Here is a 25,013-nt window from a genome sequence, read left to right as displayed (position 1 = left end):
TTTCATTAGCTTTTATTTTTTCTCTACATTTAGCAACTTCTACAACACCAGCTACCAGCACCACCTGTACAGCCACCGTTCCACCTCAGCCACAGTACAGTTACCATGACATCAATGTCTATTCTCTCGCAGGCCTGGCACCACACATTACTCTAAACCCAACAGTAAGTAAACTGTTACTTTGTGACGAGGTCAACTGGTTAACTTTCCCTTTCCTTTTTCACTTCCTTATCTGGATTCCTAAGCTGTATGTAGACTTTTGTTGCAGAGAGTAGGAATTGCTATGTATAGTATAAGTTCATCATGAATATTTTTTAAGTTTCTTAAAAATTCAGTAAATACCCGTAAATAGTCTTTCAAGTAAAGCAAAATATTTCAATGTAATATTTTTTTAATAAAATGCTTGCTATTTTGAAAATAATAGTTTTTGTAGAAAGCCTTTTTTTCTATTATCTTGATTATTTTTGCATTTCCCCATGATACTAAAGAAGTTACTTTCTTTAGGAGTACTCAAGCCACAAATTTTGACTAACCAGGGTAGTGTCTTTAAGCATCTTGTAATGAACAGTTTGCCCATTAAACTTGATGTGTAATCATGTATCACAAGATACAGTGACTACTGTGCTGTCTTTGGAGCCCAGCTTCTGATTTCTGAGCTTTTCATTATTTAAAGTAGAAATTGGTAGTTCATGGTTAACTTGGAAGTAATTCAAAGACAGGGGTGTGATTACTGATATAAATTTGGTTGTTTTATTTAAACAAATTGTTGACTTCTCTTTTCCTCCCTAGATTCCCTTGTTTCAGGCTCATCCACAGCTGAAGCAGTGTGTGCGCCAAGCAATCGAACGGGCCGTCCAGGAGCTGGTCCATCCGGTGGTGGATCGATCAATTAAGATTGCCATGACTACTTGTGAGCAAATAGTCAGGAAGGATTTTGCTCTGGATTCTGAGGAATCTCGAATGCGAATAGCAGCTCATCACATGATGCGGAACTTGACAGCTGGAATGGCCATGATTACTTGCAGGGAACCTTTACTCATGAGCATATCAACCAACCTGAAAAACAGTTTTGCCTCAGCCCTTCGTGTAAGTTTACTATTTTCTTGTAGTATAAAACTCATTATTGCTTATCTGAAAAAGCTCATTTTCATGTAGTGAGCATTCCACGTACTCTTAATAGTCACCATATGTGTTTGATGTCTTCCTCTTAGATTTGTCAGTTCTATCAGGTGGTGGTTATTTTTGTTTATTTTATCCTCAGCAGTGTTTGACAAATAGTAGATACTCCAGATACTTACTGGTTTAAAGAAATGAAGGATTTTTTGAAAACTGCCTAGGTTAACACTCTTGATTCTGTTTACCATGAAGAATTTAGATTTAAAGCACTTTGGAGTAGGACAGTACAAAACAGTTTAAAGTGACTGTGCAGGCGGGCGTGCACATAGTCTCTTCAGATAACTCAGTTACTCATTTGGGGTCTCAAATGTCATGGTTAATAATACCTTTGTTTACTGCTTTATTGCTTTCATAGTGTTCACCATCTTCGTAACAACCTGGTAAGATGTTTCAGTTGAGTAGTGTATCATCTTACAGATGAAAATGATTGTTAGATTACTTCATGGTCACAGCTAATAAGTCATAAGTAGAGTTGGAACTTCTAAAATTAATTTGCCCAAACATTGCATTTTATATTATCCCATCCATCTGTTTTGTCTACCCACAGAAAACTTTAAATTTTTTTCTGTCTCTTCTCCTCCCAATAGACTGCAAGCCCACAACAAAGGGAAATGATGGATCAGGCAGCTGCTCAGTTAGCTCAGGACAATTGTGAATTAGCTTGCTGTTTTATTCAGAAGACTGCAGTAGAAAAAGCAGGCCCTGAGATGGACAAGAGATTAGCAACTGTAAGTGTTTAGCATTTGCCTTTTAAGTATTTGTTTTTCCATTTAAGAAAGTGCCTCATAACAAGAACCTCAGTGATTTTTTGTTTGTTTGTTTGCAGGAATTTGAGCTGAGAAAACATGCTAGGCAAGAAGGGCGAAGGTATTGTGATCCTGTTGTGTTAACATACCAAGCTGAGCGGATGCCAGAGCAAATCAGGCTGAAAGTGAGACTTGGGGCTGTGTCTCTCTCTGCCCTGTCTTTGTTTTCTTTCTGAGGACTAGGATAGGGGTTAAATTCTGTTTCTGAGAAAGCATGTTATTTCTCTTAAAGGCTGCCTGTGGGGAAGACAAAGAAATAGCTTAGATGTATCCCCGACCCCTATTGTTGAAGTGCTGCTGTTAAAAGTTCATATGCCTTCTAGTTTTTGTTTCTGAGCTTGGTCTTCCCTTCTGATACTTGACTTTCTATTACTAGTTGCTTGTTGGTAAGAAGACAGTGTTGAGAAATCTTACCAATTTTACAGCTCCATTGGAGAACTGCACTGGCTGCATGGTCCTACTTGAGGCATTTGCCAGTGGAAAAAGTCTTTATAAATGAGGGTGACTCTGACAGGTCTCAGGGAAAATAGGAAACACTGAACTGTGTGTGTGCACATGCATGCCTGTTCAGTCATGTGTTAAATGTTGTATAGACTCCTGTGTCCCTTCTCAAAACCCTGGTGCTTACTCCCGTGCGAAGTTTCCGCTTTGATAAAAAGGTTTCCCTTGATTGTGAAGAGGATCCTGTTAAAACAGGTTTTCTTCTTCCAAGGTTGGTGGTGTGGACCCAAAGCAGCTGGCTGTTTATGAAGAGTTTGCACGCAATGTGCCTGGCTTCTTGCCCACAAATGATTTAAGTCAGCCCACAGGATTTTTAGCCCAGCCCATGAAGGTAAGTACTTGTCTTGGATTAAAGTAAGGAATTTACAGTTTAATTTGAATGTTTCTGTCAGTTAATCTGTCACTTGTTCCCAGGAGCTTAAGTTACAAGGAAAAAAAATTACCCACAGCTGTTGCATTATGGAGTGTAGCTCCCCTTTGTATCATATCAGCATGGCATTCAGGAATTTTTTTTTAATCCATGAGGTTGATTTAACCTTCATGTTTGACATTACTAAAGGAATTTACTTGGTGACCTCATGGTTTGCCCTGTTCTTTGTAAAAAGATTTTCTAAAAATTTGAAATGTTATAAAAGTTGAAAATGTGAGGAGGAAACATTTTCTTCTGAACCATTTGAACATAGGTGCTGTCCTTGATGTCCCAGTCACTCTTGTATCCTTTAGTCTGTGTTTCCTACAAAGACATTCTATGTGACCATAGTAAAACCATTGAAATCAGAGTTAACACTAATATGTTAATATCATCTAATCCTTAGACCTCATTCAAGTTTTACAAAGTGTCTAATATGGTCTTTTTATAGTAAAAGAATCTAAATCAGAATCACACACTTCAGAGAATTCCTTAGTGGTCCAGCGGATAGGATAGGACTCCTCACTGCCACTGCAGGGCCCCGGGTTTTGTTTCCTGTCAGGGAACTAAGGTCTCACAAGCTGCGTTCCCCAACTCCAGCCCCCCAAAAAGAACTGCATTTCATTTACTTGGACATATTTAAAATTTTTCCCCCAAGTCAGTCTAGCTTAGCTCCTTTTCTCATCTTCCATGGCCTTGACACTTTGATTACAGGCCCATGGTTTAGTGGAATGACCTGATTTGGGTTTGTACAGTATGTTCTCATGAATAGATTCAGTTAGGAATTGAATCTATTAGTTAGATTCAGATTTGCTAGGAATAGCACAGAAATGATGCTGTGTTCTTATTCTCTTACTGAGTTTTAACAGTTGGACTGAATACTATATTTTCCATGGTTTGAATTACTTACTTTCATAGGCTGCAAAGAGATTATTAGATGCTACAAGGGGTGCTGCCCTCAGCCTATCTCATTGTTTATCATGTCATCTTTCATCACTTGTTTGTGTTGATGTTTGCAAAGCTTTCCACTATCAAGTAAAACCCCCACCCCACCCCAGTGCTTATTTTGCACTGCCCCACCTAACAGCATCAAGAAGAAATAGTGCAGGAAGGGAAATGAAAGAGCCCTTCCATATTTTTGATGAAAAGAAATTAAGGGTAGTAAACATACCCAGTTTTAAATTACTGCTTGTGCCAGTGAAAATCTTTTAATTCCGCACCTCCCCTCCCTTTTGGTTGTTTCCTCAAAACAGCAAGCTTGGGCAACAGATGATGTAGCTCAGATTTATGATAAGTGTATTACAGAACTGGAGCAGCATCTTCATGCTATCCCGCCAACTTTGGCCATGAACCCCCAAGCTCAGGCCCTCAGAAGTCTTCTGGAGGTTGTAGTATTATCACGGAACTCTCGAGATGCCATTGCTGCTCTTGGATTGCTCCAGAAGGTGAGTGTTCTTAATCTGTTTTAGAAGACGCTAAGTTTGTAAACATCTGGTGATCTGTATCATTATCTACTTTATGGGTAAGATTTTAAAAAATTAATATAAAGCAGGTTCTGTTCTGTAGTAAGCTGGTGATTTTCTCCAGAATAGAGTGTTACAAATAGTTAACAGATTTTAAAGTGGGAAGTCTTTTCTTTTTTTCCCTATAAAGGTAAGATTTTCAGGAATTATGATTATTTAAGAAACTTTAAAAGATATTCCCTTAGGTTTTGAGGGACAGTTGATCTAAGTACTGGTTGGGGGGCGGAGTGTGGGGCCAGAATGGGTTTTGGCTCTGCTGGGACAGTAAAGCCTTCTCTGACAGTGAGGAATGTAGTAAGTATAAACTGGAAGGAACTGGGAGAGGGTGTGTGTGAGGCAAGTGGAAAGGGTTTTGGTGTGTGGGGAGAGATTCTTTACTGAGGCCTTAGAAGATACATTGTACTTTGTATCGAGGTTTGGTTATTGACTTTGATTATTGGGCTGAGTATTGTCTTTTCCATGAATCTGAGTGAATGTTTTTTTTCCTTCAATAGGCTGTAGAGGGCTTACTGGATGCCACCAGTGGTGCTGATGCTGACCTCCTTCTTCGCTACAGAGAGTGTCACCTCTTGGTCTTGAAAGCTCTTCAAGATGGCCGGGCATATGGGTCTCCATGGTGTAACAAACAGATCACAAGGTCAGTCCCTGTCTTAGAAGAGTAAGATTTATTCAACTGCCTTCCCACACACCACATGGCCCTGTTTGTAAAATTCAAACATACAGAATTTCTAATTTTAAGTACTGAGAATTTTATGTCTTAAATGGAATGCTTTGTTTTCGAGACTTACCAAAACTTTTAACACTGGGTTATCTGTTCTCCTTAGTTACTGGTTATTTTAAATCTTGGAAACTGATAAACTGATTTTCAGTTGGTACTCAAGGCATCCTTGATTTGGAATAAGTTAACATTGAATGAAGCAGGCCCTTTATTTCACCTGATCCACAGTATATGAATAAAGGAATACTGACTTTCCTAGGTGCCTAATTGAGTGTCGGGATGAATACAAATATAATGTGGAGGCAGTGGAGTTGCTAATTCGCAATCATTTGGTCAATATGCAACAGTATGATCTTCACCTCGCTCAGGTATGGAGAGAATTAAGCGGGAAAGGAGACTGGTAGCTGGGAAGTGTGTTTCCTGTCGGTGCTGTCTTTCTTACATTGTGCTTTCTGTGTTGCCAGTCAATGGAGAATGGTTTAAACTACATGGCTGTGGCATTTGCTATGCAATTGGTAAAAATACTGCTGGTGGATGAAAGGAGTGTTGCCCACGTTACTGAGGCAGATCTGTTCCACACCATTGAAACCCTCATGAGGATTAATGCTCACTCCAGAGGCAATGCTCCTGAAGGGTGAGAAGGAAATGTTTTGGGGTTGTTGTGCGTTCTGCAGTTTTAGAAATGAGTGTGTAGACTTACTAACGTTACCGTTACATAACAGCTTTACCTACAACATATGGTAAGCTTTGGTGAGGCCTAATATTGTCCCTTGAAATATGAAAGCTTAACTAACTGCTGCCAAGCCCTCTTGCTGCAGACCAGTACATACAGCACTAGGTTTGGTGTCAGAGTCCTCTGTTGAAGGCCTGGCTCAGCTGCTTAAAATCTGATTTTAGACAAGTTGACTTATCCTCCCTAAGCTTGTTTCTTATATAAAGTGGAAATAATATCTTGAATAGCTGTTCAGAATTAAGTAACACAAAGCATGCCACATAGTGGGCATGCAGTGAATAATTTTTTGACCACGGACATCAGCTCCATTTCATTGGGCGTTTTTTGGTCAAGAAGTGAGTGACTTAACTGAAGTCAGTCATTTTGCACATTTTGTCCTCATGGGTAAACAGATACAAAGAAAACCGAGGATAGTTTTGTTTAATTATGGGAATGGTAAATATCATCACTCTTGTGGTTTCTATTAAATAAGCAAATTTCCAACTGTATGTCTTTGAAATCACAACCATGAGTAGACTGATTTTCATTCTGGATTTATTGTACTAGATTGCCCCAACTGATGGAAGTAGTGCGATCCAACTATGAAGCAATGATTGATCGTGCTCATGGAGGCCCTAACTTTATGATGCATTCTGGGATCTCTCAAGCCTCAGAGTATGATGATCCTCCAGGCCTGAGGGAGAAGGCAGAGTATCTTCTGAGGGAATGGGTGAATCTCTACCATTCAGCAGCAGCTGGTCGTGACAGTACCAAAGCTTTCTCTGCGTTTGTTGGACAGGTAGAGCTTTTGGAAAGAAAGGTGCTTTTTATTCAACATAAGTAGGGTGTGATGCCTCCATTATTAAAGCTCAGTATTATGTACCTGTGGTCAGTTACCTCCATACTCATGTAAACCAAAAATGCCTTCATCATTACTCAGTTAAATTGATACTGTTTATTTTCTCATCATTGGTCACTAAGCAGTAAAGTCAGCATTTGCTGTCCCCTTTAGTACTTTTTATCTGGTTTCAGTTGTCACAGCTACAGAATACAGTGGGCCAGATAATGAATGATAAAACTGCCAGATGTATATAGTAATTTTACCAGCTTGATTATCAGCAGTGATGAGATTATGGGCTAAGTAAAGTTCTGTAACAGCCCATGTCTAAAAGTAAAATAAGGAGTCCCCTGGTAGTCTTGTGGTTAGGATTTGGTGCTTTCACTTTGGTGTCTCGAGTTCAGTCCCTGGCTGGGAAACTGAGATCCTGCAAGCTGCGAGACACAGCCAAAAAAAAAAAACAAAAAAATTGAAAATTGAAAATATAACAGAAAAACTTAAGTATTTAAATGGTAGTGCTTTTTATCTTTCTAAATTAATTAGATTAGCTATCTCCTAAAATAGCTTATTTCTGCATTTTGACCATTGTATTTCTTCAAACTGAGACCAAAACTTAGGTGTGCCACCAAAGAAAGATACAAATTAACTTTCATTTGAATGACAAATGAATATGGAAGAGCTGGTTTGAATTTTAGAAGTTGTTAGGAATTGGATTTACTTTTCAAGATGATTATTTTTTTTAGTTACATCATAATAAGTTTCTCCCTTAAAAGAATCCAAGGAATTATCAAACATACCCTATTGAAAAGCTGCTACTGCATACTTAGAGTTTGATTTCCAATTTGGATGGAGGAATTTCAAATCAATTGGTTTTTGTGATCATTGATATTTCATGGGTATGGATGTGGCACCTGTCTCGGCTCTTCCTCTTGGCTATTTGCTCTTGTTTCTTCTCTTCATTTGAAAAAGATAATATATTTTTCTGTGCTTTTGAATCTTTTTGAGAATTCCTTTCTCCTCTTATGCTCCCTCTTGATCATAGCAGTCTGTCCTCATTTCTTCTCCCCACTTAGTTTTTTAGATTTTATTGTACAGAAGTCCCTTTGCAGGCCATCTGTTTTGCCTAGGGTATTATTAACATCAGTTCAGCTGTGTTAATTACTTACCAAGGGACAGTTAACTTGACCATTATCTTAGAAACTTTTTAAAACAAGTTTTCATTCTGGGCTTGGTTTCATTGCTTAGTAAGCACTGACCTCCCTCTGCAGCCTTAATGTTTTTTACACTGTCTTCTTTTTCTTCTTGTACTAGCCAAATAACTTCTCTGCTTAACTTCCAGATTATGTTGTAAAATTTGGACTTATCCTTTCTTTTAAATAAACTTACCCTTTTCACTTTATCTTAATTTACATTAAAATAGCTGGGTATGATCTGTGAGCATTTTAATTTGGTACCTACTTATTGTATGAATTATTACTTGATTTTCCTAGTACAACTAGTTGGAGTTTCAAAAATTTTGTTGTTTTTGGTTAAGTTAGATGGAAGAAATTACCTTAAATTTTGTGAGGCAATAAAGTATATGTAACTTAATCTCTTACTTGGGGGAAATACACATTGACCATAATGTCTTAATATGACTTAATCGGTTACTAAAGAGGTGTTTTAACTTGCATAGTTAACTTTTGAAATTATTGGCTATGGACTGCTTGTTTAAAATTGCCCTGTTATTATCTTCTTTCTCATTTTCTGTCAGAATTGATGGAATTCTGTTATGGGTTCTACTGTTTTACAAAGTAACAGAAATGTGACAATAGGATTAAATGAGACAATACTTCTTAGCATGAAAATTAAACATTTATTCATGTGTGTTATCTCATCCTGCCTTCTAATGTTTTTGTTCCCTTGGTAGATGCACCAGCAAGGAATCCTGAAGACTGATGACCTCATAACAAGGTTCTTTCGTCTGTGTACTGAAATGTGTGTTGAAATCAGTTACCGTGCTCAGGCAGAGCAGCAGCACAATCCTGCTGCTAATCCCACCATGATCCGAGCCAAGTGCTATCACAACCTGGATGCCTTTGTCCGACTCATTGCACTGCTAGTAAAGCACTCAGGGGAGGCCACCAACACTGTCACAAAGATTAATCTGCTGAATAAGGTCTGAAATCCTTTCTTGCCTTAGACTTTTGCACACTTGAAGTCTGCATCAGTGGTCCTCAACCCTACAGGGCCCTCAAAACATTTTGTACTATCTCACTTTCTGTCCAGAAATTAAATTCATAGATAATAAGTAAACATAATCACCGAATTTTAGAAGAGTATGGTGCCTTAACTGAAAGACACACTCTCTCAAAACAAAAAGGTATATGGTATTTTCAGTGTGTTACTGTTTGGTAATGACTACATTAGAAGAGACTTAGGGTAGTATAAGATTTGCCCCCAAGTACAGAGTTAACTGTGAATGGGATGGCTAGACATCTCCATTGATAACATAAGATTGACAACTCAGATACCATGAGTGACACTGCAGTTGTCTTTGATTTTCTGAAAAGGAACAGAGTTTTTCTTTGATTTCTGCAGTGGAATCCCTGGTAATTTGAATTTTAAGATAGTACAAAAATGAACTTAGACTTTGGTCTTGGGTAGTTACAAATGGGTTTCACGTCCCCTGCTCTTCAGTGGTGAAATCAAGTGGAGTGCAGGATAGTTCTGCAATGTTTCTGCAACCTAACAGCATATCTGACCTCCCATCTCCTAAATGCCAAGAGAAGTATACATCATTTGCCTCCTGTAAGCTTTATAAGTGAAAGTGAAGTCGCTCAGTCGTGTCCGACTCTTTGCGACCTGTGGACTGTACCCCACCAAGCTCTTCCGTCCATGGGATTCTCCAGGCAAGAATACTGGAGTGGGTTGCCATTTCCTTCTCCAATGTCAGACCAGAAAAATTAGGTTGGTTGTGTAAACAGGATAAAATATGTACCATGCTGACTTCTAGAGCTGACTTCTAGAGCTTTAGAAAAATTTGTGTACATGTCTGGTCCATGGTTATGGAAATTCAGAGAAAACATATAAAAGTACAGGGCAAATCAAACCAATGTGTGGTCCCTTTGGCTACCAGTATATAATTTTCTATTTACTTCCATGTGAGGCATAAGAATGAAAGGTGTGAAGCATGACTAGAGATTGGTAAGTGAGCTGTCTTCATGACTTACATGCTGTGTAATCTGTGTGCTCTATAGGTCCTCGGTATAGTAGTGGGCGTTCTCCTGCAGGATCATGATGTTCGGCAAAGTGAATTTCAGCAACTTCCCTACCATCGAATTTTTATCATGCTGCTCTTGGAACTCAATGCACCTGAGCATGTGTTGGAAACCATTAATTTCCAGACACTTACAGCTTTCTGGTGAGTTATTGAAAATAATAATGTTAAGGATTGCTGTTTTAGTGTCATAAAATTTGAGAAGAACTCTGTGGGTTAGAAGCATGTTGATTCACCATGCAGCTTGCATATTGTCTACTTCTAGTCTTTTTTTTTTTTTTTTAACTTTAAGTTGGACTGTGCTTCTGACTAAGGTTTTCTTCTTTCAGCAACACATTCCACATTTTGAGGCCTACCAAAGCTCCTGGCTTTGTGTATGCTTGGCTTGAACTGATCTCCCATCGGATATTTATTGCAAGAATGCTGGCACACACGCCACAGCAGAAGGTGTGGCTGCAGTTTATCTCCTACAGATGAAGACTGTAACTACCTGGGACTTATTAGCACTCTTAGTCATTCAGTGGTCACTGTACTTCTTTCAGGCTTAGTTGGGAGTCCTTACATTTAATGTAGAGTCAGGTCATGGGGAGAGGCATAACAGGTACTTGACCTGAAAGCCATTCCTCAATGATTAGCGTATGGCTTCTCCAAGTTGTCATGAGTCACCTTATGTCAGCCTTGTAAGGGATTTTCCAAAAAATGTTGAGACCCTAAAGCTCCTCTGTAGACAGTTCTATAAAACTCTTGAGTAATGGAACTCGGGAACCTGCCACTTTTACAAGTTCTTACTCTAAATACTAAAGACTCATACATTCAGGGTTGAGGGCCACTGGTCTCTACTATATTTGAAGAATTAAGATAAAATTTGAGATGAGTTTTTCATATAATTGTGAATAAACACAGTTATATGATAACGTTTCTCTCTCATCTTGCAATTAAATGGCAGATGAGTCTTAAGGAAGTACCTTTGATTGACCCTTCAGATCAGAAGACAAATGTGACTGCTATGTGTTTGGTTTAAAAAAAAAAAAAAAGGTGAAATAATCCTTAAATGGATTTGGTATTTGGTGAATAAGTGCGTTCCAGGAGGAAGAACAATACTGAATAAAATCTACCCAAAGTGCACATAATTGGTATAACTGGAATATGGTAAGCAGGCCAAATTTGGGTGAAAATAAAGGATTCATGTTGTAAACTGGATGAGGTTATTTGCGAAGAGCTGAGGAATTGAACGTGGGAAAAATAAATAGTTGAGATCCAGGACTTGAAGAAATTAAGAAAACATGTGAGTTTCTTAGTTGGCTGGGTGATTTGTGTTCTGGCTGAAACATCCTTCCCCTATTTGGTGCAGGCAGAAGGACCTATATATCCTGGAATTTCTGGAGCCAGTTTGTTTCAAATATCATTTCCCATTATCTGCATTATTTTGCTTACTCCTTTTTCATGCCAGTCAGTCTTTAAGAGAGGTTTATGAAGAAAATAATAGTCACAGTGTAGTTGCTTGGGCAACCTTTTTGGTGGCAGGACAGCAGCTGAGTGTAATTATGACCCATATGTTTCTTTCTTTCAGGGATGGCCTATGTATGCACAGTTACTGATTGATTTATTCAAATATTTAGCGCCTTTCCTTAGAAATGTGGAACTCACCAAACCTATGCAAATCCTCTACAAGGTAATTAATTTGAAGTTGTAAAATTAGAATAATTAAAACCTAACACTCAAAGCAGTTTAAAACACTTGAAAAATACTTCAGCTGGCAGTATATGAGGGCTAATTTTGGTTTTATTAAGCTTTTAAAGTATAACACATATTCAGAAAAGTGCAAAAGTTGAACATAATTTGTATAACCAGTGCTTGATGTTCATATATCAGTGTGTGCACCAGTTAACTCTTCCAGAATCGCATTAGACTGTTTCTCCCCATACTTAACATACTTGAAATTGTCTGTTTTTCATTTTAGTCATTTTGGCAGTTGTGCAGAAGGATCTCATTGTGAATTTAATTTGCATTTCCTTGATTTCTTAATAAGATTTTTGTGTGTAGATTGGCCAGTTGGGTATCCGCCTTTGATGATGTACCTCTTCCATGCTTGTGCTCATATCCCTTTGGGATTATCTGGGTTTTTCTTCTTTTTTAGGATTCTTATGTATTCTGGATGTAAGCCATCTGATGATGTATATTCAGACATCTCCTATTCCTGTAGCTTGCCTTTTCACTCCCTTAAAAGTAATGTGTTTTTTGAGGGATGGATGCTTTAAATTCAGTGTAGTCAAACTGACCAGTTGATTTAGTACCTGTATGATCTAGTTCACTGTGTATGGGCATCTCTCTAGTTTATCTGTTGATCTGTTCTTAGCCCAGGATCAAAAGGTCTTAATGGTAAGACTTACTGTAAAGGTAGAGTAATCAGGTAGAGCAAAATCTTGTTCAACTTTGCTTTCTTGTACTCCATTTTGGCTATTCTGTATCATTTGCAGTCCCATAAACCTTTGCAATTAGCTTCACTTGTAAAACTTTCTGGGATTTAGATTGCGATTTCACAGAATATGTAGATCAACTTGGAGAAAATAGATGCCTTAATAATATGGAACCTTTCAATCCATGTGTATCTCCATTTAGTTGTTAGGTCTTTAATTTTACTTCCCTTAGACTTATTCCCAGATATTGATGTTTTTGTGAAGTTGTATAATGTTTTTATAAATCTGTAGTTTTGTAGGTACCATTTTCTGGTTAAGGAAATGCCCTTTTAATCATAATTTACTGATAGTTTTAAAAATCATTAAAATGAGTATTGAATTTTATTGGATGCTTTCTTGAACTCAAGGTCATGTGTTTTTTTGTGAATGTTATTAGTCCATTAATTTTCAGATTGTTAAACTGCCATTGCATTCATTTGTGGATCATTTGGTTGTGATGTATCACTGATTTCCATTTTGACTTTATGTTTTTTTTTGTTTTTACTTTTCATGTCATCTTGGGATCAAAGTTATGCTACTTTTATTGAAGGGGTTGGAAAATCTTTTTGTATTAAGATTGAATAGTATTAATTTTTCTTTAAATATTTGTAAGGATTTGGCAGTAAAGCCAGCCCTAGAGTTTCTTTGAGGAAAGAGTTTTAACAAATATTTAACTTCTTTATTATAAAGGGCTATTCAGATTTTCTTTTCTGTTTGGGTTTTGGTAAGTTGTATTTTTTGTAAACTCTGGGTACCTAGTTTTGCCTTTTTTCCCCTCCCTTCAGTTATATTTATAATAGTAAAAACGTTACTCTTGTTTTCTTACTTACTGTGGAAACAGCCAATGTTTTTCTTGTTTTTGAAAAATAGGGCACTTTAAGGGTGCTGCTAGTTCTTTTGCATGATTTTCCCGAGTTCCTTTGTGATTACCATTATGGATTCTGTGACGTGATCCCACCTAATTGTATCCAGCTAAGAAATCTGATCCTGAGTGCCTTCCCAAGAAACATGAGGCTCCCAGACCCTTTCACTCCTAATCTGAAGGTAAAGTTCTAAATAGTTTAAGGAAAAGAAAGTTGTATGTTAGTATTTTAGTCCTTTCTCTGCTAAGAGAGGTATATGCTGCCCCCAGCACACACATACCTACAAGTTACCTGTTACAGAACGATGCTCTTTGGGGGGAAACAGTTATGTTATTAAACCTGATAAAGTATGAGACTGCTGCTGGATATTGGTTCACAGTATTTGTCTAGTTGCTGTTTTCAGTTTTGATGTTAAATTCAGCTGTATTTACAGAACCTCCACCTAGGTATTGGGCCAGTCATTTGTTGGGTGGCCCTAGCGGCACAGCACTGCAGAATAGATACTAGTAATGCCACATTTCATAGGTGTGTACTTGCATTTTGTTTAAACTGTCAGAATAAAAGTGAGAAGGGACTGTTTTTAAGATCATACCACCCTTACATGGCTACTGTAATTTTTATGTATTTTAACTCTTTTCTGTCACGTGGAATTTTTTTTTTTAAGTGGAGAATATGGTGTCTTACTTTGCTGGGATATCTTTTCAAAGAGTAGGGCTCTTGGTGAGCAAAGAATATCATTCTGTATTTTAAACTAGACTTCTACAAAAGATACCTATTGTGCCTTATTGTAAGAAGGATAAAATAGTATAGAATGAGAAATTACTATCATTTTGTATATAGGTACCTTTGAGTAATCTATTTCTTCTAATTAATAACACTTTGCTGTGTAACAGAAATTAACACATTATAAATTGCTGTATTTCAATAAAATGTTTTTAAACAATTGAATACTCTTCAAGACAAAATTTTATATAAACAACTTTCTGACATAGAGACAGTTTGCTATTAAGGCCCTACAAATGCTTCTGATTGTGATTCTTGTATTTGTTTGTGGCAGGTGGATATGTTGAGTGAAATTAACATCGCTCCCCGGATTCTCACCAATTTTACTGGAGTGATGCCACCTCAGTTCAAAAAGGATTTGGATTCCTATCTTAAAACTCGATCACCCGTCACTTTCCTGTCTGATCTGCGCAGCAACCTACAGGTTAATTGGTTTGACTGAAATTCTTAGTTGTGTCTTTCATAGAAAATACTTTATATGCATAGTTAGTCCTATGCATGGTCTCATTTCAACCTGCTTTAAAGGTTAAAGCACATTGTCATTTTTAATGGTTGGATGAGATTATATTGTACATTTTAGCACAAGTACATATATTTATCTTATACATCTATAGCATAATCTTGGAAGAGGCAGCCAGGGAATGGACTGGTTTTCTGTAAGACTAGATTGCTGATAATCGCTCTCATACTCTAATAAGACTCTTCTAAAATGGATTCTGATTCAGTTTGCTGTATAGAAAATGATTGACGCTGTATTATTTTTCCAGTCTTCCCATACCAAGAAACCACATCTTTTTTCCCTCTTCAGTTTTTTTGAAAATAAGTGAGATAATGCATATTTTGACTTTATAAACTTTATTTTTGTGCTGGTAACTGTTAAAGCTTTGGTTTCCCAAGGGAAATCATATCTCTTTTTATTGACATACTCTCCTTGAGCATCTGTGTATTTGTTACATAACCATACAAAATCAAAGCAAATTTCTAAAATTTAAGTCACACAGAATATGGGGAGCAGTTCAGCTTTTCTCTGAAAGTCATAAAAAGGATTCTTAGAACTATCGGTGCGAGTAAGTCAGGAGCTTTCTGTTTTGTTCACTTAGGTATCCAATGAGCCTGGTAATCGCTACAACCTCCAGCTCATTAATGCACTGGTGCTCTATGTAGGGACTCAGGCCATTGCACACATCCACAACAAGGGCAGCACACCTTCGATGAGCACCATCACGCACTCAGCTCACATGGACATCTTCCAGAACCTGGCTGTGGATTTGGACACTGAAGGTGAGTGGAGCCAGCCAGTTCTCAGAGTCAAGTTTCCTGTGTATTTGGTCATAGTCTGGTCCTAAAAATACTTTAAGCCACAATAGAGAATTTTCTGTCAATATGACTATAGGTCTGGCTGATTATTTTAATTCAGTAGTATCTGTTCAATGCAGAAAACACAGAAAAGCATAAAGGGGGTAAAAAACCATCCAGAATCCTTACCACATCAGTTAATATTTCAGTATATACGAGTGTATTGTTTTTTTTTTAGTGTGAAAATAAACATTCTTTTTTACTAGCCTCTCTTTAAATATAGGCTCACTTGTTTTGCTAGCCTGCTTTTTATTCCAGTGTTATTGGTGCCTCTTTGCCAGGCAGTATGTTACATATTCCATGTGTAAAGAAAGATTAATGAATAGGACTTCCCCTATCTGCTTTGCAAAATGTTCACATTATAATTTCTGGTGCAGGCTGTATCTCGCTTGCTTGAACTACATCTTGTGGTGTTCTGTATTCATTGTAATAGAGACCCACATAGGTGGGGACCAGCTATACAGTCCTGCTTGTCTTGGCTTTTTAACTCCACTATGGATCCTTGAGAGGCTAATTTTAAGTATATACTACTTGCATATTTGTGGTTGGGGGGAGGGTCTGAGACAGCTTAAAAATCAAAGATTTAACACAGGTGAATACCACTGCATCCAGAGCCCAACAGCAAAAAAAGAGGGTAGTCTCCAAAGCAGTGTTGAAGCTGTGATACCAAGCAGACACAAACAACCAAATCCAGTTAAGATGATGCCAGTTTCAAAGTAGAGACTGGGATCCCTTGGTGGGTTATCCCCAAGGTAAACCTCTTAAAGAGGGACTGTGAGGTCAAAACTATTTTCATAATGAAACATTTGCTTTTTTTCACTCACTCATTTTGTTACTAGTGTACAGTGAAGGTTTCCAGAGGCTACATGAATGAAATACCATACTGGAACAGACTGAACAGAAGGGCAGAAATGAGAATCCAGCAGAATGTAAAACATTGACACTCTATAATAATAAAGTTTTTTGGGGGAAAATACTTAAATTTTTTATTTACATGTTAATATGCAATAGTTCTCAAAATAGTTTTCAACTAAAAAAATTTTTAATGTGGAAAATAGTGAAGTAAAACCCACAGAAATGAAAACTCTTTGGGGGTCCAAGTCCCACTGGTTGAAACTAAAGGATAACATGAGAGCCTTTATCAGAAATCCAGACCCTAGCCAGTCAGAATGATTCAGCCTTTGAAGAACAAATTGTCGCTATGCTGTCTTAATTTCTAGGTCGGTATCTCTTCTTGAATGCAATTGCAAATCAGCTGCGGTACCCAAATAGCCACACTCACTACTTCAGCTGTACCATGCTGTACCTTTTTGCAGAGGCCAACACTGAAGCTATTCAAGAACAGATCACAAGGTAAGACAGAAGTCTGTTTTTTGGAGTTTCTAAATGGAATCTCTTCCCTTGTATTATGAATTCTGAGTGTTTTCCCTATGCATTCCATGTTCACTGAGTATCTGTGTTAAATACTTGTGTGTTCAGGCATGTCTGATTCTTTGAGACCCTATCTGCAGCCCACTAGGCTGCTTTGTCCAGACAAGAACACTGGACAAATACTGGGATTCTCCAGACAAGAATACTGGAGTGGATAGCCTTTCCTTTTCCAGGAGATCTTCCCAACCCAAGAATGAAACCCACATCTCTTGCATCTGCACAGGCAGGCAGATTCTTCATGGTTGAACCACCTGAGAAGCCCATGTGTTAAATAGTTGTGAACAAAAGGACTTTGTTCCTGCCCTCCTGAAAATCAGTCTGATGGGCACCAAAAGAAAAAAAAAAACCACACACAGAAACAGAATTACTAATCATTGTTGAAACCGAAAAGTAGTTTTCAACACAAGGTACCATTATTTTTATGGATAAGGGATTTTTCTCAAGTGTTGTTGTCAGCATATTTAACCTGAGTCCTGAAGCATCAGGCCTTTCAAAGTTCATGTTAAAGAGCTTAAACTTGTCTTTATTACCTGTAGGTTGTAAGGTTTTAAGCAGGAGAAGTAACAGGATCATACTTGTGTTTTACTAACAATAGTTAGGCATCTATTGCAAATTGCTTGGACTATACATAGCATTTGCAGATTAGGAAATGGGTACATCCTAGTGAGAGAGATACAGGCAAACTTAAAGAACTGGGCCAGACTTGTTAAACCTGCCCCTTCACCTATTATTAGCTTCTAGGTATTAATATTCCTTAGTTTTATATACTAAAAATTAGTTTTTTATTATTAGATGTTCAGATGATAAAAGTCCTTTTAATGATTATATATAAAGCATCAGTGAACATCCTTGTACTCACGTATTTGTTCCTGTGCTTTATTACGTCTTTAGGATAAATTTAGAAGTACAGTTGGTTAGGTCAAAGGATGTGAATATTTAAGCCAATACTGACTGCCATTCAGAAGAATCATCACCCCCAGTTTACATGTGTACTAGTAGTATTAAAATTCTTTCTTATTTGAGTATGTATTAAGTGATTATCTCCTCTGTGCCATGTAATCTATTATCTATTTACCTTAGTTTTCTAGGCTCAGTAATGGGAAGAGGTGGGGTTCAAACCTACTTTATGTAATTCTAGGATCTATTTATGCTAACTATTCTGTATATCCACCTTCCTTTTCTAAGTGGTCTAAGTGGAGAAGTGGTCATGATCTGGTGTTTTCCTGTGCATTGATCAACTTTTTCTTCCATTCTCCAGGGTTCTTTTGGAACGGTTGATTGTAAATAGGCCACATCCTTGGGGTCTTCTTATTACCTTCATTGAGCTGATTAAAAATCCAGCATTTAAATTCTGGAACCATGAATTTGTACACTGTGCCCCAGAAATTGAAAAGTGAGTCAAAAGTAATTCTTTTCATTGTTTCAGTCTTAAGACAGGAGAAATAATCATTTGATGGCTTCAGCTTGGGTGGGTGATTAAGAAGGGAGTAGTAGCCAAAATTAGCAAGACACAAGGTTTCGTCAGGCCTGAATTTTTCTCACCAGCTTGTACTTGTCTTCATTCTTCAGGTTATTCCAGTCCGTCGCACAGTGCTGCATGGGACAAAAGCAGGCTCAGCAAGTAATGGAAGGGACAGGTGCCAGTTAGATGGAACCACATCTCTGTTGTAAATGTGTCTGCCTGGAGGTCCCACTGTACCAAGTTCATAAACTGGCTGAAGATCCTTTCAGCTCTTCCTGACTTTCCCGGCCCTTTGGTTCTTGGGTATCTGCCCCAATTACTGTTTGGGTCAGCTACCTGTCTATGTGGACACGTTCCAAAGTTTAAATGCATTTTTTTGACTCTTGGCCAAAATTTAGAAGATGCTGTGAATATCATTTTGAACTTGTGTAAATATATGAAAGAGAAAACCTTTGTCTGAAACTTCTTGGGTTTGTGCAAAATGTGTTCAAGGCAAGTAGGTAAACTGGTACCTGCCCAATTTATAATGGAAGGAGCTGCTGATGCCATGCACTTGTCTGGGGGTGGAATGGGGGTGGGGCACAGCACCATTTCTTCTGACATTCCAGGTGTCCCAAAGAATAGCAAGAAAGCCAGTTTAAATATTGTGTAACTTAAAAAAAATATACAGACAGGGACCTTGAAAATCACCCAGTTTTTAAAAAATGTGGATGTGTAGAATCTGGTATGCTAGGAACATGTGCAGAGTTCACATTTGAGATCCCATGGGTTTTTTATTTTACCTCTTCCCCACATCTACAGCTTGCTGCTGGGAGAGCATCATTTTCTCTCTCCTGCTGGAGAACACACCCTCTTGGGCCCTGTGAGACACTTTTTATAAAGGGAAGCCAAACCAGGCCTAAAGCTCCCCCATCTCTCATTACAGTAGTTGTGCAGAAAGGAGCCAAATAGTATGAATTGCCCTTCCCCATTATCCCAATGAATGGCCATACAGGCTGAGTTCAACAACCAAGTCAAAAGGACCAATACAGCCCCTTTTGTAAGGATTTTGAATGTTTTGTAAGTGTATTGGTCCATGTGTTGTATTTTGTAGCCTTTCTAGTTCCTGGACTTTAGCCTCCCTACTTCCTTTATGTGTATGCATACTGTAGTCAAACATTAAAGTTATGACACACACGAGTCCACTGTGCCTTTCTCAGTAGCACCCAGTGCTGGTGGTGAGGAGGAAAGTGGACCACCCAGCCTTCCCATTGGGGAACACCAACTTTTGCTGAATGCTAGGTTTTTCCACTCCCAGTGTAGCATCTTTAAATAAGGAAGTGATTTCTGTGTAGTGTTTTCCTTTTCCTTTCTAAAAGTTAATTGCACCAGGTTTCTGTGGTTAAATTCAAAATGCCAGTTTTAAAAAATAGACCTTCATGGCGTTTTGATATAATTTTTAAAAGAAAAGGAATAGGAGTAGGTACATATTTTATATTTATCCCACTTGAAATATATACAAGATAAATAGAAATCTTACATGGGGGCTTGTATGTCACTGGTATCTTAGGCTGCTAAGGAATTAAAATAACTGCTCAGAGTTCTAGTAACATAGCTTACTCAATCCTCCAACAGGAAGTTTTGTAAAAAAGGGAAAGTGGCTGCTCAAGATGGACCTACCAGGTCTACTTTCAAGCTCCCTGTCATTAAATGCTAGAGGGCAACAAAATGTGTCACTGTCACATTTCTGCGTTGGTTCAAACTTGATAACAAGACAGTTACAAAGTTTATCAGTGTTAGCAACAGCAGCAATTCACAAGTCTGCTCCTGATCCTTCAGCTTGTCACTCTTACCTTGGAGTTCATCCTATTTTGTTAACAATTTTGCTACTTTTTCTTTTGGTATTAGTACAAAACACAAAGCAAAAGATCCAAATTTTACTTCTTTCCAAGCATCCGTGCATACTAGCTTAGCATGAAGTTCCTCTTCGGGATACTCCTTCAGGCAGAAGGGAGCCTGCTAACGTGTCAGCTCCAACAGCCGGTGTAGAATCATCTTCTGACCGTAACGCACCTGTAAGGCTTGCTGTTCCCTCCAGCTAAGTGCCGCATAGACCTCCTTGTTGCTGAGTAAATCTTGCTCAGTTTTCAAGTCTGTGGCATAAGTTTGCAGGGTCAACAAAACACTGTCCCGAAGAAGCTGTCTCCATGATGCTTTGAGTTTGGGGATGTCTGTGATTGTCAGGCTGTCGTCTTTGCTTTTATCATCTTCCCATCCATTCTGGTCTTTAAACTCTCTGAACTCCTCAGCAGACATGCACAGTACCTAGAAGCAACCATGGGGCCCTTTTAAGTAGGATGTAATACTTGCATGTTTCTGAAACTGATTCAGAGAAGCTGGCCTATCCCAGCAGCATGTGCGTGTATTCTGTCCAGGCCACCTTTCCTCTCATCTAGCTCTAAATACTCATTTTGAGCGTTTACCTTGAGTGTAGCGGCCAGTTCCTCTTCAGTCAGTACCTCTTCACGCCCAATCACGAAGGCTCCCTCTTCCCCTACCATCTCCAATTTGCATAAGAAATCCCAGCGTTCATACAGTAGGAGCCTTTCAGCTTCAACTTTTGTTCCTATAGATAGAAAAGTACCGGTGTGAAAGTCTTGGTAAACCCAAAACCTCATTTCTCCTTAGTCCACAAAAAGGGGGCAAGGATAGACACATACACCAGCGTGAGCTAAACCACTCACCCTGTAACGCGGCTTCACGAACAGTCACCATCTGAATGTCAGCTGTGTCATTCGTGTTGTCAGGATATGGTTCAGCAAAACCATACATGTGAATCAGTTGCCAGTTAGCCATTTGCCCGTAAGTGTTGAAGATCTCATGGCCTTTAGGAATGGGCTGAATGGCCACCATCCGAAGGCAAGTCTGGGGTGGAAGGGTTCAGAAGCTGGGGTCAAGCCCTTTCGGGGCCACCCCTAAGAATATGACTTCGCTCCTAGGAAAGTATAGTTCCTCCAACGGGTATAGTTCAGCGATGAGACTGATGCTGTACCTACCAACATGCTACTATTAGTTAAGATCCTGTGCTGTAGAATAAAACAAATGAGGCTTGTAAAAGTCTAAACAGCCCAATGCTTTAGTAGGTGAAACCTCTGCTCAGTCATCTCAAGCACTTCAAAAAGTTGCTAGCTTTAAAAAATGAATTAAGGATTTCCTGGTGGTCTTAGTGGTTAAGACTCCAAGCTTCCACTGCAGCAAGGTGTGGGTTCCATCCCTGCTTGGGGAACTAAGATCCCATGTGCCGCACAGTGCAGCCAAAAAAAAAAAAAACCCAGATCAAAGGAAATTCACTGGTGGTTCAGAGGTTAGGACTCAATCCCTGGTTGGGTAACTAAGATATGCGCAGCTCTGCAAAAAAGCCAACAGAAAAACCACAACCCAGATCAAAGCAGGAACAGCAAATGGAGACAAGGTTTTAAAAATAACAGCCATTTCCTAACTTTTAACTCCGTAAACTTACATCTTTTCTTGCAACTTTCCACTTAGCAAATAGATATAAACACAGTCCTGGTATCATCTTGAACCCTTTCTTAGGAACATCCCCTCTTCTGAAAAGTACTGACGCTATGGCTGTTCCAGATTGTCCACAGGGCCCTGACACAATCTCAGCTCACTGGCACTGCACAGAACAGACCTAAAGCACCAAAACAACGATGGCACAGGTTTAGCAGAGGACTAACCCCAACTTTCTTTTGAGGGTTTTAGTGTTCAGAGAACTTCACTGTAATATGCAAGCAGAGTACATAGCGGAGGAACTAATTTCACCTACTCATTTCTAGTATGAGGAGAACTGAGCCCATTTGGCTCAACTGCCAGGCCAGCATGAAGAAGACATTGGTTCGATTCAAATGCCCAAGCCATCAAGGCACAGAAAACAAGAACTGGGAGGGATCCACTCACTGGAGAGTATTCTAGATTGGCATTGTGATTGGCTAAATGGTTTAGTATGTCTGCAGCAGGCACCATCAAAGGGGAGTTTGGCTCCTTTTCATCCTCCTCTTCCTCCAGTGGTTCCTGAAAGCTGCCACAGAGAGAACTTGGCTAAAGCCCAGTGTTGGGGTGGGGCTCACTGTTCTTTCCCTTCTGGTCACTCAACAGAGTTCTAAAGAAGAGAGTCCTTTGCAAGGCTGTACTCACTGACCTGTAGGCCATCACAAGAGCCACGAGCTGGCGGTAGAGTTCCAGAGATCGGACCCTGGGGCTGAAAAGATCGGCGTGGGCGTCCATGAAGGGCAGCACAATGGAATAATACTCGCTGCGGATGTTGGCCAAATCCTTCTCCACGGCCTCAGGTACGCCTGTGCCCTGCAGCAATCGCCGGCGCTCCTCCTCTGGCCTGCAGTGACACCCCCGCCCAGGTTCTTCACCCAATCTACCGAGACTAGCGCTTGGCACCCGTGTCCCAAGGGCAAGCGGTTCGAGCCAGGCAACGTACGGTGTTGGCGCTCCCCAGCCCCTCGTACGGCTCTCACCAGAACATGGGGTGCTCCAAGCGGCCCAGCTCGGGCCAGAGCGCAAAGTAGGGGCGCCAGAGCGAGGCCGGGGCCTGCATCTCGTGGAGTATCGCCAGAAGCAGCGGCACCCAGCCCGACTGGCTCTGCAGCGCGCCTCGCTCTGGGGGAGACACGGAGATTAGCGACCCCGCGGGCCCAACTCAGCATCTCTCCACCCCTGTCGGCGTGCCCACCTCGTTCCAGCACGCCGCTGATGGAGCAGGTGTGCTGCGACAGGAGCGCGGCCCGCGGCACCGCGAACAGCAGTTCACCGGGCTGCACGCTCTCCCGGGCCACCATGCCGTAGCCGGCCACCGTGCCCTGCCGGCTCACCGCCACCTGAGCAGAGAGAATAGCCGCTCAGAGCTGGCCCGCGCCCGCTTCCCCGCTGCACCCACCTCCCCCAGGCCCCCTCTCACCTTGGGACTCAGCTCCAGTCCCATCCGCTGGCACCAGCTCAGGAAGCTGGCCACCGGGGCCGGGTCTTCGTCGCTGCCCGCAGGCCCGGCCACCTAAGACAGGCAAGCGCAGTGGCGCGGCCCCGCCCGGGAGAGCTCGATGGGGGCGGAGAAGACGGGGGCGCGCGCGCGGAGGAAGGCCCGGGGTTGGGGAGGGGACGCGAAGAGCGGCGAATGACTCACGGCACGGCGCAGAGCGCGCGCGCCAGGAGGGCGGGAGAGTGGCGTGGCGCGGTGGAAAGGGGTGCACCGCCGCCGCCCGCCGTGACTTACCCGAGGGCGCTTCGCCTGGGTCGCCATGGTCCGAGGGCACGGAGCCTCCCGCGTCTGTAGAGCCGCACCGGCGCTTCCGGCGTCCGGGGGCTGGACTTTCGAGGGCGGGCCCTATGTCCCCGCCCCGGACCACGTGACGTTCATTTCGCCTTCGCCGCGGAAGACAAGCAAGGATTTGCACTCAGCACGGAGTCGGACACGACTGAAGCGACTTAGCAGCAGCAGCTTTTGAAATGTGCTGGAGAAGACTCTTGAGAGTCCCTTGGACTGCAAGGAGATCCAACCAGTCCATCCTAAGGAAATCATTCCTGAATATTCATTGGAAGGACTGATGCTGAAGCTGAAACTCCAGTACTTTGGCCACCTGATGGGAAGAACTGACTCATTGGAAAAGACCCTGATGCTGGGAAAGATTGAAGGCGGGAGGAGAAGGGGACGACAGAGGATGAGATGGTTGGATAGCATCACCGACTCAATGGATATGGGTTTGAGTAGGCTTCGGGAGTTGGCTATGGACAGGGAGGCCTGGCGTGCTGCAGTCCATGGGGTCGCAAAGAGACGGACACGACTGGGCGACTGAACTGAACTGAACTGATATCATCCCCGCTGAAAGCATCTTTGAGGTCAAGTGTCCGCAGCTGGGTTTAGAAAACGTGCGGTTGGGTGCATGAAGGCGTGTCCTTTTGCCGCCTTGAGCGTGGTCTGAACCAGGCACAACGTTTTCCCGCTTAGGTCTCTGACAGCAGAGGTAAAAGCCCAGTTGAAGTGCAAAATCTGGTTTCTGGATGCGAAGGGAAGGCCTCGCGAGAGGTCGTCTGGGAGCGCGAATAGAGCGGTTTGCGCAGTTTCGTGGGGGAGTGGGCGGGGCTCTCCAGACTAGAACAGACCTTGTCTTGCTTCTGCAGAGCAGGAGGGGTTTGCTTTTATTTACTTGGTTCTTTCGTAACTGACAAACGGCAGGATAGTGAATGAATCAGAAATGGTGGTTAAACACGGGGAAATAGCATGTCGTTAAATTTAAGAAATTAAAGGCAGCAAATACAGAGATTACAGATCTGGGTTTTGAAGTCAATTACTGCCAAGGTTCAGCTCCCACTTTGGTCTCTTGTTAGGGCAAATTCAGTTTTCTCAGCTGTGAAACTAGGATAATTAATATCTACCTTGTGGAATGTGACAAGATCTGGAAATACAGAGACGGATGGAAATGCCTGTCTTCGCTCTAAACGTTCAACCCTACCTAAAACCCAGGAAGCACCAGCCTCACCAGCTTATACTTCCTCTTTCAAAGCTTCCCACGATGGGCACAGCATCACCATACTCAAATTATTCTTATTACTTTATTAGTTTTTCAGCACAGTTAACTCTTTCTATGTTGACAAGGGGTTTTGTTTTACATTTTGTCATCTCAAAGTCTCACGACATCAGCCACCAGAATACACAAGAGTAGGCTCTTCACT

General features: G+C 40.7%; 2 protein-coding genes across 8 annotated transcripts in view; one reads left to right on the top strand and one right to left on the bottom strand.

Moving 5' to 3' along the window:
* CNOT1 (CCR4-NOT transcription complex subunit 1) overlaps positions 1-18,746 on the top strand; it is an 84,708-nt gene extending 65,962 nt beyond the window's left edge. For 3 of the 7 annotated variants that reach the window (XM_052655249.1, XM_052655250.1, XM_052655248.1), the window contains exons 30-49: positions 34-164; positions 790-1,086; positions 1,764-1,904; positions 2,003-2,107; positions 2,695-2,814; positions 4,146-4,337; positions 4,910-5,052; positions 5,393-5,501; positions 5,598-5,767; positions 6,413-6,644; positions 8,593-8,841; positions 9,923-10,086; positions 10,272-10,389; positions 11,513-11,614; positions 13,269-13,442; positions 14,319-14,468; positions 15,145-15,325; positions 16,621-16,753; positions 18,090-18,224; positions 18,401-18,746. In XM_052655249.1, coding sequence (XP_052511209.1) covers positions 34-164; positions 790-1,086; positions 1,764-1,904; positions 2,003-2,107; positions 2,695-2,814; positions 4,146-4,337; positions 4,910-5,052; positions 5,393-5,501; positions 5,598-5,767; positions 6,413-6,644; positions 8,593-8,841; positions 9,923-10,086; positions 10,272-10,389; positions 11,513-11,614; positions 13,269-13,442; positions 14,319-14,468; positions 15,145-15,325; positions 16,621-16,753; positions 18,090-18,224; positions 18,401-18,479 — 3,125 coding nt within the window. In that variant the 3' untranslated portion in view covers positions 18,480-18,746. Of the gene's footprint in view, positions 1-33; positions 165-789; positions 1,087-1,763; positions 1,905-2,002; positions 2,108-2,694; positions 2,815-4,145; positions 4,338-4,909; positions 5,053-5,392; positions 5,502-5,597; positions 5,768-6,412; positions 6,666-8,592; positions 8,842-9,922; positions 10,087-10,271; positions 10,392-11,512; positions 11,615-13,268; positions 13,443-14,318; positions 14,469-15,144; positions 15,326-16,620; positions 16,754-18,089; positions 18,225-18,400 lie in introns of those variants that run through there. The other 4 variants (XM_052655246.1, XM_052655247.1, XM_052655245.1 and 1 more) reach the window with 2 other exon arrangements.
* A 1,041-nt stretch (positions 18,747-19,787) lies between these two features.
* Positions 19,788-23,583, bottom strand: SETD6 (SET domain containing 6, protein lysine methyltransferase). The gene is made up of 9 exons (XM_052656425.1): positions 23,557-23,583; positions 23,245-23,337; positions 23,020-23,164; positions 22,805-22,946; positions 22,474-22,668; positions 22,233-22,353; positions 21,017-21,197; positions 20,756-20,898; positions 19,788-20,597 (listed from the first exon to the last, which is right to left on the bottom strand). Exons 1-9 carry the CDS (start codon positions 23,581-23,583, stop codon positions 20,292-20,294), a joined length of 1,353 nt encoding a protein of 450 aa, XP_052512385.1. The 3' UTR covers positions 19,788-20,291.
* Positions 23,584-25,013: the final 1,430 nt, after the last annotated feature.

Source organism: Budorcas taxicolor, chromosome 18 (assembly GCF_023091745.1).
Source record: "Budorcas taxicolor isolate Tak-1 chromosome 18, Takin1.1, whole genome shotgun sequence".
In the NCBI taxonomy this organism is placed as follows: domain Eukaryota; kingdom Metazoa; phylum Chordata; class Mammalia; order Artiodactyla; family Bovidae; genus Budorcas; species Budorcas taxicolor.
The sequence above is the reverse complement of the archived record's forward strand: the minus strand, read 5'-3'. Positions and strand labels throughout refer to the sequence as shown.